The following is a 16,449-nucleotide window of genomic DNA, read 5'->3' on the forward strand; positions in this document are numbered from 1 at the left end:
TGGATATTGAAATGTTAAATAATTCAACCGCCTCTGGAGCGATTGGGCGGCGTAGAAAGCTCGCAGCTCGTTCCAGTGAAATTGCCCGCATTGATAGAGAGACGTATAGAGGAAAGAGAAGGCGACGAATAGGGAAAGTTTGGGGTCGGTTTGCCACCCGATCGGCGGGCGGTATGTTGGTGGGCGCTAAATACAGCCCCGAACACGAAACACCGAAAGCACCGCAGAACGTGAAACGTCAAAGTCTCGACTCCTGTCCTGGAACCGGTGCCGGTGGAACCGCATGCCAAATTCCTTTGGCTGTCACTTTAGCTCGGCGGAAAAATACTTTCTAGGCAGCAGGGGTGGGGAACAAATGTACAAGCGTCCACCGGGTGGCGCTCTGAATTTGATGCTGCGATGTGTCGATCAGATTGGTTTTCTTTTTTTGTTCCCTCCCAACGGTATGGCTTCCGTTTCTGCAGGCGTTTGGGGTGCATCCTTTTCCGTTTCGTTCATTTATTCAACTCAATTTGGATCCGATGAAACGGAAAATTGAGAGCGAAAACATCGCCGTTTAGAGTTTGTTGACTGCTTGTACGTATATTTTATTTTATTGCTGGTCCGTTTTGTGTCATGTATGTTTCCGAATATATTTTCCTTATCTTGCATTGGAGTTTATTCTGAGAGGTGTTTGCGGATATTCGATGCCAGTAGTGTTTTGAATATTTTATTCTGTTGTAACACTAACACACACTACTTGTAAGACAAAAGTATGCGTATTAAAATATTGTCAGAATTGATATGCCGTCTCTAACTTATTGCTGAAAACTCTGTTACATTACTTTCTAACATTTGAACTACCTTTGGAAATCGAAAGGTTGTTCGATCATAAACTAATCTCGCTAGACTTAACTCGCTTGTTGGAGTTTTTTTTCCTTTTTTTTAACGTAAAAGATTTAAAATGTGATTACATTAAAAAATTAAGTATTAAAGAACTTAAGGCAAACACACGCAGGCAAGACGGAAATACAGCTGCTACTTTTAAAACTTTACGTTTTTATTATTTGCAGGTTTTGAATCCATAATATTTTACTATCAATGCAACTTATTACGTTAAATAGTTACAATTATCAAGATATACATTTGATTTAAAGGAGAGACATACATTTATGATAAACCAACAGTAATTACCATGCGCTATATTTAAATTATTGTTTTAGAGTCCTACTGTATGCCTTCGCGACAAACACAAATGTTTTTAATCATTTTCTCGGGCAACTCATTGATTTACAATTAATGAAAAATATTTTCAAAGTTTTTCAATTATGAAAATATGCCCCAAAATAAAGTCGGTAGACATAAACGTTGATAGATTTATTCAAAAACTGTATGTCTATGAGCATTTTTTGGATATGTGTTCGTATAAATAACTACAAACCAGCAATTTCACAATTTTTTATATATTTATTTGCTAGTACAACCCGTTTTCATCCATTGTACACTTGCAGCAGTATGAACAATATTTTTTTCTAAATTTTACCTAGGTACACGATGGATCATAGTCAAGTAGTAGTGGTAGTAGTAGTAATTTATTGCCCAAAAAAAAAAGAGAGTAGTTATAATACACGAACTTATAGCTAATAACAATGAGAAATAACGGGTTCGAAAAGCGAATTTCTTTCTGCGTTGATATGACTAACTTGGTAGATGAAACTAATTCGGTCATTAACTTATATGGTAAACTATAGTACTGGAATAAATATAAGGAAGTATGTGGGAAAAAGGAATAAAGGGATCCTTGAAAAACCCACGGTATTTATAGATCATAGTCAACAGCTACTCCGAGATAACCGAAAGACTGACCCAACCTGTACGCCATATCAATAACTAACCTTCAACTTTACCTTCACCAGATATGGTGCACCCAGCGAACTCCTGGAGCTCGGACGTGTCACGCCTGGAACGTACTGTACGCGACAATACGACGAATGCTACCGGAAAAAGTGTCGCCTGCAGAGTCCAAACTACCCCGGCATGTACCCCCGGAACGTCACCTGCTACTGGACGATCCGCCAGAAGGTGGTCCCGACTTGCAAGCACGCAATGGTGGCGATCAGCCAGGAGAATGAGCACAAGGCGCTCGTTAAACGGTGAGTGGCAAATCGTATTTACCTGTTCCATTTGTATTCGCTTTTACAAACTCCTCTCATGCCTTTCAAAACGAACCATCTCCTTTTTGTGAATTCTGTAACTTGTAGTGCTTAATGCTTCTATGTATTTCCTACAACTTAATTTCTCTACGACCAGTGCCACTTGTTAACCCCGGAAAGATTAAGAAATTTTCTATTGTTCTGCATACAATGTGTTTCACCCTTTCGAGTAGAAACTTCTTAAGCAAAACGCAGGGTGGACCTGGCACAGAAAAGTTGCGATGAAAGATAGCTTTAAACTTGTTCTACTTACAATCTTTCATTGAAGAGAGGCTCCGGAGTAATGGAGTAATGGCATGAAAACTTTTCCATACACTCGGGAAAGAGCGAAGTAAAGGAAACAAATTAACCCAAAGAGTCTGGACCCGCTGGTTGCTCCCAAAATTTCCAAATATTAAACCCCCCTTGTGGCACAAAGAAAAGCAAAAACAAGACACATTTTTAAGTAACTGCAAAACAAACAAAACGATGGAAAAGAATTCAAGATGAGAAACGATTGGCGATGGCTGAGACGAACTTTGCACTTGTTATGTTGTTCCTCTTGTGATACATTTGTTTTTCCACACGATACATTAAGGTTCTGTGGAGGTTATTTTCCGCTTCCATGGAGTACCCGGGAAGCTTGGGCCTTGTGTTTTTAGGGATATTTTCGCTTATTTCATTTTATTTAATTCCTCCACTTCTGTTTAACGTAGCCCTGGCAGGGGTTTCTTGCAGACGAGTATCCAGGACGATTTTTCACGTCGACGTCAAGTGGGTCGCGGAGAACTAGGGAAAACTTTTGCCACAACTTGCCCATAATTTAATTCGTTTTTCTGTTCTTTTTTTTATTGTCAAGGTTCAAATAGTTAGCGGCACGTTAACTATGTTTAGCTTTTTTTTTATATGCTTTGTTTTGCTTCCATTCCGTACCTTTCTTCACTGTTGCAAACCCTTTTTTTGTTTTGTTGAAAGCAGTTTGCGCTTTTCGTCGTTCTTGGCACTGTTTAACTAATGTCCCAGCGTTCGTTCGTCGTTGGCTGTTGCGGTCCGCGCGAAGCTAAATCTTAAATTCTGATTTGAAGTTTTGAATTCTGTTAAAAAGAAAAATACTTGCGTAAACTAAATCTTGCTGGAATCGCACGAAGTTGGTGCACCGGCGCCGAAAACATGCAGTCGGAACGCGCCACCTCACACCTCAAACACCTCAGGAACAAAAAAAAAACGCTACACATTCTCAAAGTGAACAAGTTGCGTCCTGGCGTTGGCCCCGGGCGTTGGTCGCTGCCGTCGCCGTGTTTGGGACTCGCAAAACAGAGGAGCGCGTTTGACTACCATTGGCTGGCGGAAATAGCAAAATCGCACTCCAAGAAAGCCGTAGCGCCTGCCGAGCGGCCCGGAAATGAATGCCCTGGAAAATGTGTTTCCGTTGCGCGAGTGTGTGTGTGTGTGTGTGCCGAAAAAAGACCATCCCAATGCAAGAACCAAGAAAAACGCAAAGCCAAGCGTCATAGCATAACGGAAGAGGGTGGGGTGTGCGGAGAAACACGTGCGCATTTGAAGTGGAACAACTTTTCGACCGTTCATTGGGTGGTGTTGGGGTGAAATTACCAACGAAATGGAATTTAAAAGTTGCATGAGTCGCTTCCCGTCGTCCGCCCGTTCGCCGTCGGATTTCGAGAAAATGAATTTCCGTCGAAGCCAAACGTTCGAGGCGAGGCCTGCGAAACAATCCAAGAAAAGCCTCACTTGAGACTTTCACTCCCCTGTGGGTGGGGGTTTTGTTTTAAAGCCTTCACCTGGCCGGAAAGCGCGTTTCTTGTGATTTCATTAGAAAAAAAACCCCACTTCCCCTTAAGCCATATTCTTATTTTATCTCATGTCCTCGCATAACAAGCGCGTGACATTGGCAGCGTTGGTAACTTCCTTTAATGAACGTATTTTGAGCGTGAAATTCTTTGGAAGTAATCCTTGCGGAAAAGGAAAAATAATGATTGTGTAAAAAACGGCACTACCGTCTCACTTTGCGCACATACTGATAAGGATAATCGGGAGGTGTATGCGTTTGTGTGTATTTATTTGTGTTTACTTAAGCCTTTCCCAATTTGCATGTTCACGGCATCATGCTTAAGCCTTTGCCTGTAAATCTGAGCAGACCCGTATCCTGGAGTAGTTGTGGCACGATCTCTTGCAAGCGTAAGAGAAAGAAAGAGGGAGTACATAAATGTCATTAGTACACACCGAAAAGGATAGGCTATTTGAAGGAAAATCATCAGAACTCTACTCCTGTCAAAAGGCGTTCTAATAAAGCTTAAGATGCAAGGATTACAAAATGAACCAAAGTAATTTATGTATCAGCCTTTTTTGTATCACTAGAACTTTGTAAGCAACATAAAGTTGCTTCATGAGTGAATAATTTTCTCTCAAATATAGTAAAGCAATAAAGCAATGCATAGGCGGAGTATAAGTGGTCAATTTACACGAATTGATGAATTGTGAAGATGACATTTTTTGCCCATTTAAAGTAAAATTTCTGAAACGAATTTTCCAATAACTACGGGTATTTGTCATCTAAAAAAATGAAATTAATTTTTATGAATTGCTTAATACATCAGTTTTTTAGCTTATATTTTTTCTGAATTGAAACTTTGCATTTTGAGAGAATAGACAATGAAAGGTAGAGGTGCACAAAAAATAGAAAACGCTAAAGGCTAGTAACCAATTATACTACAAAATATCCGTTTGCGATTTTGACAAATCTTTTAAAATAACGAAATTATAGCATTGAAAAAAACAGGAGTCAAAAATATCGCCTGAAATCATTTGGGCCAGAGATTTCACAGTAATGCATTATGTAATGACAAAGTGCGGCCCGCGGGCCAAATCCGGCCCGCCAAATGATTTTATCCAGCGCGTAAATATATGTTAGTGCTTCATACTAAAAACCCAGCCTAATTTTGATCGGATTTGTTCACGATGTCAGGTTTATTTTCTTTCCAAAGATGATAATTGTTTAACGAGGTGTTACTGTTATATGTTCATCGATAAGATTTTAAATATTTTATCTTTTACCACTTTTTATGCAACTTTGCTATTTAGAAAGTTCCACTCTCCATTTCAAAGGGTATTACTTTGAAAATCTTTAATCATCTGGCCCTTTTTGAAAAACATGTGCCGATCCCTGCTATAAGTCATTACATACCAAACTTTTATGGAAAATCATCACAACGAATGCTCCTAAGGACATTAATAATAAGTTATTTAATTCCAGTCGATCGTTTATTAAATCCTCTTATTCTTATGTAACAAAAAAATTTGAACCGGTCTAAAAAAGTTAGTGACATGTTGAAAAGTTCCAGTGTCTTTAATTAATATTATTTTATATATTTGAATATGATCCATTATACTTAGGTTTGGAAACTGAATGCCATGTTTGGAGTGAAAGCTCATGGCTTTTCCGCTTTTTGGGATTTCTATGAGATTATTTAAGTTCATGAAACGAGCGATATAAGAAACGAGGATATGACTGTTTGAATGCAAAGTATTTATATTTCATTTTCACAGATAAATAATTTCCATAAAATCTACCTCATCTTGTACTACCAATATCATGTCGTTCTCTCATCACGCACCCTATTTTTTTCTTCAAAAGACCCGGAAAATTGCAGCTTGTTGTTTAATGAACAATTTTCGGCATAATTATTAACATTCTCATTGGCAAAAGCGCACCGTACTCGAAACGCACCGTACTCGTTATCGTGATTGCCGTCGCCTAGCGGTTCGTCAACGTCATGCAATAGCACTGGAATGGTCGCAATTGCGGAAACATCAGCAACCAGTCCATTTCCGCTTTTTACCACCCCACCACCACCCAACTGTGCTTCACGTCAATGATGTTTCACAACTGCACGAAGCCGGAAGTTTCGCTTCGTGTGCGAGAGTGTCTCCTGATGTCCCCAAATGGCCACGCACTAAACTTTGGTAGGAGGTGGGAAAAGGAAGAATCGGAAACGCGCCAGCCGCCATCAAGTTTCCCCTCTTTTTTTACCCTCAATCAAACATACTTTTTCTACCGGCAGCAGATCGTTAACATAATTAATAATGAATCATTATGAAAATTTTCCGGAAATTATTTTAATCCAGCGTGTGGAAGGGGATGGAAAATATTCTCTCTCATACTGCCCGAAACGGTTCCTTCCTTTAAGGTTTTCCTGCCACCGTCTTTCAGTTCCTTCAAACGGAAGGTACGACAGACCTTTTTGATGCGATGGACCACGCCGTGCCTTAGCTCGTAAAACACGACAAACAGACGTCCCTCGAAGACGGAAAAATGCGTGAGTGTGTGTGTGTGAGTGAAGCGTACCGAAAAATGGTAGAGAACGTGAACGATGGTGCCAGCTGATCAACGTTCGCTTGGCACCTCCGACGACCCCGACGGTCAGTCACGCAAATCGTCCATGTTGTTAATTTTCTCCCTCCACTCGGTCTCTAATTCACGCCCCCAGTTGACTGAACCGTTATCGACTTCATTTTGTCGCTCCACCGGATTGGTGGGAAAATCTGAAGTGGTCAGGGAACGGTTATAGGACCATTCCATTCGAAAACAACATAAAACTTTGACTTCACTCCTAAGCAGCTTGTCTTGCAGCAGCGTCTGACGAGCGAAGAGCGTTTAGCTATTTTTCCTCCCTTGAAAATTCATCACCCACGGGGATGAGGAAAGAAAATCGTCACTCCAGGGTCGCCCGCCACTCTTGAGGGCCGCTTGTGTTTTCCGAAGCCAGCTCGGGAAAACCGGGCCAATGGCAACGGGGGCTGCGGGTCATTGGGGGTCGGGCAGTCGGTGAACCGTTGGTGGAAATTACTGGCCATCAGTAGGGTCGATTTTCGTCGATAAGCGTGGCAAAATCTCAGACGCTCAGGACTTTCCCTTTTCCCGGCTACAAACGAGTTATCCGCAGCGCTAAGGGAACCGGCCCACGCGATGGCCAATTCGAAGGAAAATCCAGGCTCCCGGGCTCGATGATTAATGACTTCGATCCCGGGGAGGGAATAGCCACCAGATTTCCCTGCTGACACACAGACCGTGTCGACGGTCGGTTTTCCGGGGAGAAAAATCGTTCGCTTTCGGAGGATTTTTTGCCGAAACTGGCGACGGATCAAGCGACGTCTTACAACAACTTAACACAAGTTTAATCAGATTTTGGTGATCATCTTGAAAGTTGCCCCGCAGATGTTGCGCTGATAAATCGCTGCGCCCCACACCACCAAGGTATGGGGGAGAGGGAAGTCGAGGGGGATTTTGGAAGGTGGTCTGTCGGTGTGAGTGAGCGTGCCCAGTGTCCGTAACGATCGGCGAGATAAATCATTGTGGCCGAAATCCCTAAATCGGTGCTTTTTATTCGGTGCCTACGAGGTGTGAAGCTAATTGGTTTTCCACCGATCGGGTTGGCGGGATTTTCCGGGCGAAAGATTTCTGCCCCTAGCAGGCGGGCGTGTTTTCCAGGCGGAAATAAACTTTAAACGAAGACGAAAAGAAGCGATTACGTGGCGAAGACGTTTGCAATGCAAAGTTGTTCGGTCAAGAAAAAAGAAAGGAAAGCAATCAAGAAAATGTGCAATTTTCCGATGGGTTTTTTTTCTTTCATCCTTCAGATAGCTACAAACTGGTAATGCATAGAGCCCATTGTGAAGGTCAAACACAAGGAACTATTAATTATGGCGTTATCCGGTGAGAGGAAACTTTAAATTCCATCTTCATTGATAAGGTTCGTTTTCTGCAAGCTACGTGCTATGTGTTCGTGCCTTTGCTCGCACCAGCCTAACTCATCTCAGTTGCATCTACGCGTGTAACGTGCCAACAGGAAGGAGGCCACAAAGACACCCTCAACTTATCTCGCGTAAATCACTTTTCCCAACAAGAAACATTCTTTATCGATCCGAGAAACTTAATTCACCACTTTCGTCGCCAACTATTCGCTAACTTTTAATTAGAGTTGAGAATAATGCCCGGCGAAGCCACAAAACCGTGTCTGGAAAATCGTCCCAGATTCACCTACCACCTCCTCCTCCCCAACGCTCGTCCGGGCGATGTTTCTGAAACACGTTCACTTGGAAAGTGGAAAGACTTACCCGAATGCATCTTATTTTGCAGCCTTGCAGTCATTCGTAGATTCGTCCTTTGAGCGAACGGCAAGGTTCTCCGGGTTTTTGGCAAGTTTTTCCTTACCCGTCGCCCGCTGCAGCGCGTTCCATAAATCATTTATCGCTTTGCAGCAAAACCCGGACGACGAAAGGCGACCAGAGCACAATGAAAAACCGGAGGGCAACAAGCATCTCAAATAAAGCAACGTGGCGGAACGGCCGGCCAACGACGCAACAAAGCGAATCGTTTGCGCAACGGGTTTCCCCCTCCCGTCGTGCCTTTCCGATTTCTCAGCGAGATTTCTTTTGTCCAGCGGCAACGCGGTCGCTTGTAATTTGCAGGTTTTATGTTTGTCTTTTCTCGGTCGTCTCCTGAGAAAAAGGCTTCCATTGGTTCGATACTACTACTTTCGAGCGCTATCTTTGGGCTCGACTTTTCCCGGACAGGGATTGAGTTTTGTACCGGCTATGGAGAAGGAAAATGGTCAAGTCCTTCCTGGAAAGGCGTACGAAAAGTGTAAGCTTAGTAGTTGCTTGGTCTATGCTCGTGTAACATCACTATTTCTTTTCCTATCCTTTTCTTTCGCCCTCATTTCTCTCTCTCTCTCTCAACCTCTCTCTCTCCTTTCCTTTGTCCTGTTTCGCCTTTTTTTACTGTTTTCGCAAAATCAACGAAAAGAACAAACCTTTCAACCGATCTGACTGTAAACTAGCGGGAGAAATCACGAACAAAACCATAGTATACGGACACACGCATTCACCGTGGAAACTGCGCTGTTCCGGCTGTCCTTAGGCAACCCGGAAATCTTCGTCGTCCCTTCTCTCCCCCCTTCCCTGAACATGCGGATTGTTCGGAAGAGTGGGTGAAAAATCTGTTTTCCCCGGCCGGATGGGCCGAGAAAAGATTGCACTGCAACAACTTCATGTTGAGCGGTCGGGAAATCGCGTTCGTCGAAAAAGGAAACTGGGAAGTTTTCTTCGATGGGACAACCGGATCGCGCTCGGGGTAATCGGGAAAAGTGGTTAGGGAAAGCTATGGCGACCCAACGACTACCGCAACGACACACCGCGCACAACGACTTGCGATAAACGGGTGGCGATAAAAATATCTAATTTATGAACTGTGCCGTTCCATCCCGAGACATACAGTTTTGCTAGTTTTGGTCGGGAGGAAAACGATTTTTCCGGCTAACCGGGTTTTGGGGAGCGACACTTTCCCGGATGTTTTCTGCTGCTGGCCATCCGAATCGACGAAAGACTTGTAGTTCATTCCGTTCGATGGCGTTGGTGAAACAACGGCTGGCCTTTGCTTGCGGTTTGTTTTTGTGAACGATATATAATCTGGGTGGGAAATAAAATCGGACACTGCATTGGGTCAGGAAATTGGAGTGATCCCTTTACCGAACTGCGCCCTTTGCGCGTTCGATTGCTTGCCGGTGAGTGTCGAAGCAATGAAAACCAGATTACCGTGGTGAAGTAACGACTCTTCGAATCGGGCCCGGTGTAAATTGTGCCTCGTTTTTCGGTGAAGTTTACGGGCGAGATGATTTTAAAGTACATTTGCGCCGAAGAAAACTTTCCTCCACTGTGTAATTATATCAATCAACTCAAATGGGGTGTTCCTTCCCGTAAGCATAAATTCCAATTTTCACTGGAAGCTAACTAAACCCCTCCGTCAGCATTTGGAAAGAGTAATCAGAGCTAGTTCCTGCAACGTTTGCCAGAAATTTTCCCACCCCCAACGGGCTGCCAATTGCTTGCTTTGAACTGTGGAGGTTCGAAAATTCCACAACGACACTTCGAACGAACGAATTTCCACTTATGAATGCCGCTCGCAACAATCCAATCTCACACCATACAATAATTTACTTGTGCTTTCCGTGTTTTTTTTTCGTTTTTCTCTTCCTGCATGTGGAAGGAGAAACTAGTTCGGGAAAAGAGGTTGTAGTTGGCGTGCGCATTTCCTGTTAACTACTACTACTTGAACACTTATGCCACGGGCCAACCCTTATGTAACGCAGAGTGGTTCGACGACCACGAGGGTGAATGAAAAGTCACCAAAAAAAATTCTTCACATTTTCCACACGTCTGCAAACACATGCACACATACCTAGCCATGTGGGCCACAGAACAATTGTTTATTAACATTCCCGGATCCGGATGCAACGGGGGAAAGACGGGATGGGTGCAATGTGTGCGACGGGAAGGAGCTGGAAAATAGTTTTCCCACCCGACGCGAATGAGTTTCGCGGAACGGAGCATAAATATCGTGAAAATCGTTTTCCACTTGCCTTCCGGTGCAATTTTGGTGGGTTTTTCCTTGTTTTTTTTTCATTTGTTCGCTGAAGTCACAGCGGTTCGGTAACGCTCGAAACCAACTCACAACGCGGCACGCTCATCCCTGTTTGTGGTCTTGTAAACTACCTCCCCCCCGTCTCGTTGCACTCCATCCCGTTGTCTCCTACAGTTTCTGCCGACGGTGAGAAACACACAAGGAAGGGAAAAAACGGTCACCCCAGCTGAACGGAAAGGAAAGCCGCACCGGCGCGAATCAGCACGAATGTGTCGAGTTTGGTTTATGAGAAAAGTTTTCTCGCGCAGGATTCGGTTACACACACCGAATATTCGAACCTCCCACACTAACACCCACCCCTTCCCCGTGCAGTGGGGCAGGAACATGTTCTGCAACATTGGCAGTATTTCGGTCTCGAGAGGCACCGTGATGTTTGGTAACGTTGTACAAACACACCCGCTTCATCGCACTTTTGTGGACGATCCCATACACGCCGACCTCGAATTGGTTATCAATTTTTTCCCTGCCTCTCCCTCTTTTTGTTTTTCCCACAATTCGAATGCCGAAAAACAAAAAGAAGCTCAATTTGTTTACCGACCCCCCGAGCCCGAAATTCTCCACCACATGTCATGTCGTACGGAAAACACTTTGGTGATGGAATGAATTGCAAAACCGTACACTACCAAGTACTCGGATGTGTTTTTTATGCTGCACCAGATAAACCTTTCATTCGGATGGTTGCCGGCAGGTTTTGCATGGTTAGGAAAAATTGCAGCTCACCCGAAGAGACGTCCAAAGGATTGGAATTGGACAGTAAAAATGCTAGAACATGTTAGAATTATTCACTCTCAATCCCAAAAACCCTGCACTGCTTTAGCATAAAATTTTAGGAAAGTTTACCACCTACCGAATGTAAATTATTGGTACAAAAACGGGTGTGCGTGAATAGAAAGGGGAAAGCTGCAAAGCATAACTTTTCAAAACCACATTGTGAGGAGCAAGTGCAAGTGCGCATTCGTTCGTTCGGGTTTGGATTGTGAGGGGATTTGGGAGCCAAATATTTGCCGAACGCAATGCAACACCACAATGGATGGCAGGATGCTTTCGGTTCGTTGGGGTAATTCCTATCCGCCAAGTGTAGAAGTGAACGAGCAAATGTAACTTGTTTTGGAAGCGAACCGCAGCGTGTCTGTGAACCGTTGTTGGGTAACTTTTTTCTTCCTTGAATTGTAAATACTAGAACAGGAGTAATGCAACTGGTAGACGGGTGAACAGGTTTACATGAATGTAGTAGGAACCGAATTTGCAAGCAAGCGAATACTGGTAAGTTTCTGCATAGGCTTCATTTGAGCCCAATTCCAATCGATTTCATTTCAGTGCAATTTAGCATGTTTCGTTGCTTTTTGTTTAACAAAAGCCAAGTTTCAACTTTAACAAAAGCCAAGTTTCAACTGTTTCACTTTGGCGCATATGCAGTGTAACTTTAAATGAAGTATTTTTTTAACAAAAACTATCAAATGAATGCAAATTTGGCAACATGTATTGGCATTGATGCTTAAGCGACACTATAGACCGTTGTAGCAACGATGACAACCACGTCCGAAACCATCGAACGATGTACGGAGTAAACAGTTTTCCTTCAGGCCAGATTTAAGACCGGCAGCCTAAACCAACCATGTCAATGTGCATGCAAATCCCACACTCTTGCACATCCTTTTGCTGATACTTTTGCAGTGCCCCGAGCGTTTACGTTATGTAAAAAAAAAATGGTGAGCTAAATTTAGCTGTTATGATAAAACAATCTGTACTTTCTGGAGCATTTGAACTGTAGCACAAAGTTCTAGTTTAAAGGGTTGTAAAGGAGTATTAACTATATCTGTTCAATCTCAAAGGATTCGTAAACGTCGGACCGCAAGATCTTTAAACCTTCAGCAAATGGAATTCATTGTAAAGCGTGCAATTCAATAACATCCGGTTAGTCTTTTTTAATTAAAAACTCACTTTAGCTCGACTCAATTTCGGATCTGGATATATAAATAAGTTCTCACAATTCGCTTGTTCGCTTATTTTGTTCTACTATGTAAGAGGTTAACATTACTTCATTATTTTATGGTGTACGTAATACCGTTCGATTCTACCGACCAGTAGCATAAGATTCTATTTTTTTGTTTTTTAATTTGTTACAAAAGTTGTATAGACATAATTATTAATTTCTTTTACAATCATAGTTCGGCCAAATTGATGCATTGATGGTTTCACGATTTCTATACAAAAATGGGACTTTACGAAATTTTACAAATGTTTTCTGTATTATGAGAAATATAGTGTTAGCCTTGAACATGACATGAATCGATGGACTTGTCATTCTCGTGTCGGAAAATGCTAAGAGTATTTTCTAAGAGTAAGGGCCCCTTACACTTAGAATGGTTTGATAAAGATTTTATCATAGGATTAAAGAATTTTTGCTCCTGAGATGAACCTTGATGAACAACATCTTTAGAACCAATATAAAACTTAAAATGTTACTTGAGATTGTATCTCACTGCACTTCTCTTAAAGTTCTTACATAATCATAGCGTGATTTTTGAAAAACTGAACATTGATTAAATTATAGAACAGTACCCAATAAATATTTGCATAAAAGATATAAATAAAAGAGATTCTTTATAACAATACGTTAAAGCTAAGATGCAATACAAGTCCTGATCAGACATCTCTTTTTTTAAATCCTTCATTTTGTCTCCAACACCAGCACGGTTTCTAAAAAGACATACTCTCTTTCCCCATTACAGATCCATCGCCAGCCTGAACAAGACGGCCCGGGCGGTTCGGGCGTGGTCGGACTGCACCGGCGAACGGGATCATCTGATCTTCTACGACGGCAGCAGCACCAACGATCCCGTGCTGGCGAAGTACTGCGGCGGGGACTGGCTGCCTCGGGTCGTGTCGCGGTAAGTGTGACGCCCATCTGATGGAACTTCACGCTAGCGAGCTTTGAATAATTAACCAAATGTGTCCCACCGACGCCGCGGGCCTACCTTCCTCCGCCTCTTCGGTACTGTGAAAACAGAGAACAAACAAGTGACGGAACGGAATGGAAAACAACTCGAAATGAAATACGCCCGAGGTTGGGACTTTCGTTCGGATGAAAACTTTTTCCACGCGTCAGCATATTATCCATTTGTTTGAGCGAAGGTGAAGAGAGGAACCAAGGGGAGGGATGGGCAAGATTTCATTAGCGAATTTCAAGTTATTTCGTATAAACAAGAAAACTCCCCCAGCGATGCCAACGGCACCCAGAGCCGAATGAGTCGCACAGCTGCGTGCCACTGGAGTTGCGGAATATCCTTCCCGCGAGCCGCACCACCTTCGCATATGGCGCTTTCATTAGGCCACCCCCTGGAGGGGCCCAGGATAGCCAAGGAAGCGAAAAATATATCTCTTCACATATAATTCTCCACTGGCCTTGGCGAGAGTCGCTTTGGATTGGATGTAATCTTTCCCGTGACTGACGCCGGGCCTGATTCTACGTGGCCATCGGCTTTAGCACCTCCGAGGGCGTCACAGCAGCGCTGCAAAACTTTTCTCATTTTGGCGATATAATATAAAGTTCCCGGGTGCGATTGTGGCGCCGAGAGCATCAAGATGGAGCTTTTTCGTGCGGGGAAATCCGTCGACGTGCCACTCGACTGAATGGCGGATCTATGTCACGGAAGACCGGCGGCATCGCGATAATCCACCCAAGACGATAGGTTGCATGGCGTGGAACAGTGAACCATCATCGATGATAAGAGGGCGGAAAACAAAATGATAATAATTTTTCTCGGTAATGTGAGCACGGTTTTTTTCGGGTCAAGAAGCAATTTGTGGGAAATAATTTCAAGCTGCATTCTCAGCCTCTATCGGGTTAGCCAACCATCCTTAAAAACTCAAAGGAACTCATAGCGGTTGTTCGGAAAACAAATAATATTTAAATTAACTCTTTCTCTCTCTCCCTTGTTCCACAGGGGCCCAGAAATGCTGATCGCTTTTCACTCGAGTCCCTTTTCGGCTCCACTACAGTCCGGTCAGTCAAACCGTGGGTTTGAGCTGGACGTCGACATACTGTTCGCCGACTCCGACTCGTTCGACTTCGCGCAGGGCAACAAATGTGAGTTCCACATCAACGCGTCAAATCCAGGTGAGTCGTATGCTTATAACATCAGGTACCGGAAAAAACTTTTCCTAACTAAAGTTGTATGCAAAATGCGCGTAAACAATGATCCGAGGGTCTAAAATATAAAGAAAATTTCACGTGGCAGCTCGGACGCCAATAAATAGATGTCAAGCGTCGGCGCTTGTCGCAAAGTCATCACAATTGTTCTTTCCTGATGTCCGCACAACCGGTAGCGACGTTCAAGCCCGTCACCCCCGTAGACCGATCACCGGAACACGTTCCGTCAATTTCGTAGGCAAACAACATTTAAATAGCCCTCAAGCCCACGGACGGAACGGACGAACGCGAACCTGTAGGAAAAAAAACACGGAAACGATTTTTTCCGATCCATTACGGTGAGGCGTTTGAAAGAAAATCAATTTACATCAAGCTCCGTCGCTCGTCTGTTACAATCCCATCATCATCATCAGCATCCTCATCCATCTCCGCTGAAGCTTAGTCGGCTTTTTGGCGACGAAACGGTTTTCCAATAGGCCAATTGTATTCACGGGACTATGTGGCCCTGTGATTGTGTGTATGTGTGTGTGTGAGTGGTTTTTTTAGTTCAGTTCGATTTTCACCAAACATATTGTCCTACCATCGAAGTCATTTGACTATCGACAATGGCAATGGCGAACAATCAGGTCACGATGATAAATTCAATTTCCTGTTTCCTTTCTCGCGCGCGCGTTTGATTTTGGATCCTTTGGGAGGGCGAACACCGCCAGGAACAACCGGTCCCATCGCCATTGTGCCGCGGTACAGTATTTTCACGGTGACATCATCGCGAAAGGGAAAGTTTTTTTTATTCCGTTCCGGTGTCAGTTAAATTTTGAGGATTTCCCGAGACACCGCGGCACCGGGTTTCGCTAAGTGAAGACACATGTTCGACTCCTACACCATCTCTTTCACGCTCTCTTTCTCTCTTAGACGAAGTGCTACTGTCGCGACGGGGAAGGATGGGGCATCTACTGAGCCCGCGACATACGCTGGCGCCGAACACGACCTGCACCTACTACTTCCACGGTATGCCAACGGATTTGATTTGGATCTCCTTTACCCATTACCATCTGCAGATTTTGCAGCCAAGTGGGAGCGGCGACAACTCTACGATGGGCCGGGTAAGTGTTGTCAAGGATTTGTAATACTAACACGTCGATAGTTGTTGCTAACATTGCCTTTGAAGTGTTTAAAAAAGTCATATTTTTTAAACTAAATTTCAGAAATGAAAAACGTCCACATGCCTGTTGAAATAAACTAAACCAAAAATGTTTGATTTAACAATAAGGTGTATCATTACCACATTATCAAAAGGTTTACCTTTTAACCCATACGGTGCGTGACGAGAATTATTTCTCATCCTTACGTCACCATATTCTGATAGTTTTGAAAGTACTGTAGAGATATTTTAATGGGTCATTTTTTTTTTTTGAAACCTCACATAAAGACCTTCTCAGTGCCTAAAATTGGTACAGGTATCTGAATAATGGTACCCAAAGATGAGAAATAATTTGTACAAATTTACTGTAAAAATTCATAATACATAATCCCATATCAAGGGAGGATATTAGATAAAATAAATTATCAAACAGGAGGATTAATGATTCAGCGAAATTACTTGACTTTTATTTCTATTGGATCTAGAT

General features: G+C 43.1%; 1 protein-coding gene across 1 annotated transcript in view; it reads left to right on the forward strand.

The window, feature by feature from the left end:
• The window catches only part of LOC131265403 (uncharacterized), a 54,138-nt gene that overhangs the window by 33,233 nt on the left and 4,456 nt on the right, over positions 1 to 16,449 (forward strand). Inside the window, exons 6-9 of the mRNA XM_058267662.1 lie at positions 1,896 to 2,132; positions 13,401 to 13,559; positions 14,616 to 14,788; positions 15,734 to 15,924. Of these exons, the coding sequence (XP_058123645.1) occupies positions 1,896 to 2,132; positions 13,401 to 13,559; positions 14,616 to 14,788; positions 15,734 to 15,924 (760 nt within the window). The remainder of the gene's footprint in view (positions 1 to 1,895; positions 2,133 to 13,400; positions 13,560 to 14,615; positions 14,789 to 15,733; positions 15,925 to 16,449) is intronic.

This window comes from Anopheles coustani, chromosome 2, assembly GCF_943734705.1.
Source record: "Anopheles coustani chromosome 2, idAnoCousDA_361_x.2, whole genome shotgun sequence".
Classification (NCBI taxonomy): Eukaryota; Metazoa; Arthropoda; class Insecta; order Diptera; family Culicidae; genus Anopheles; species Anopheles coustani.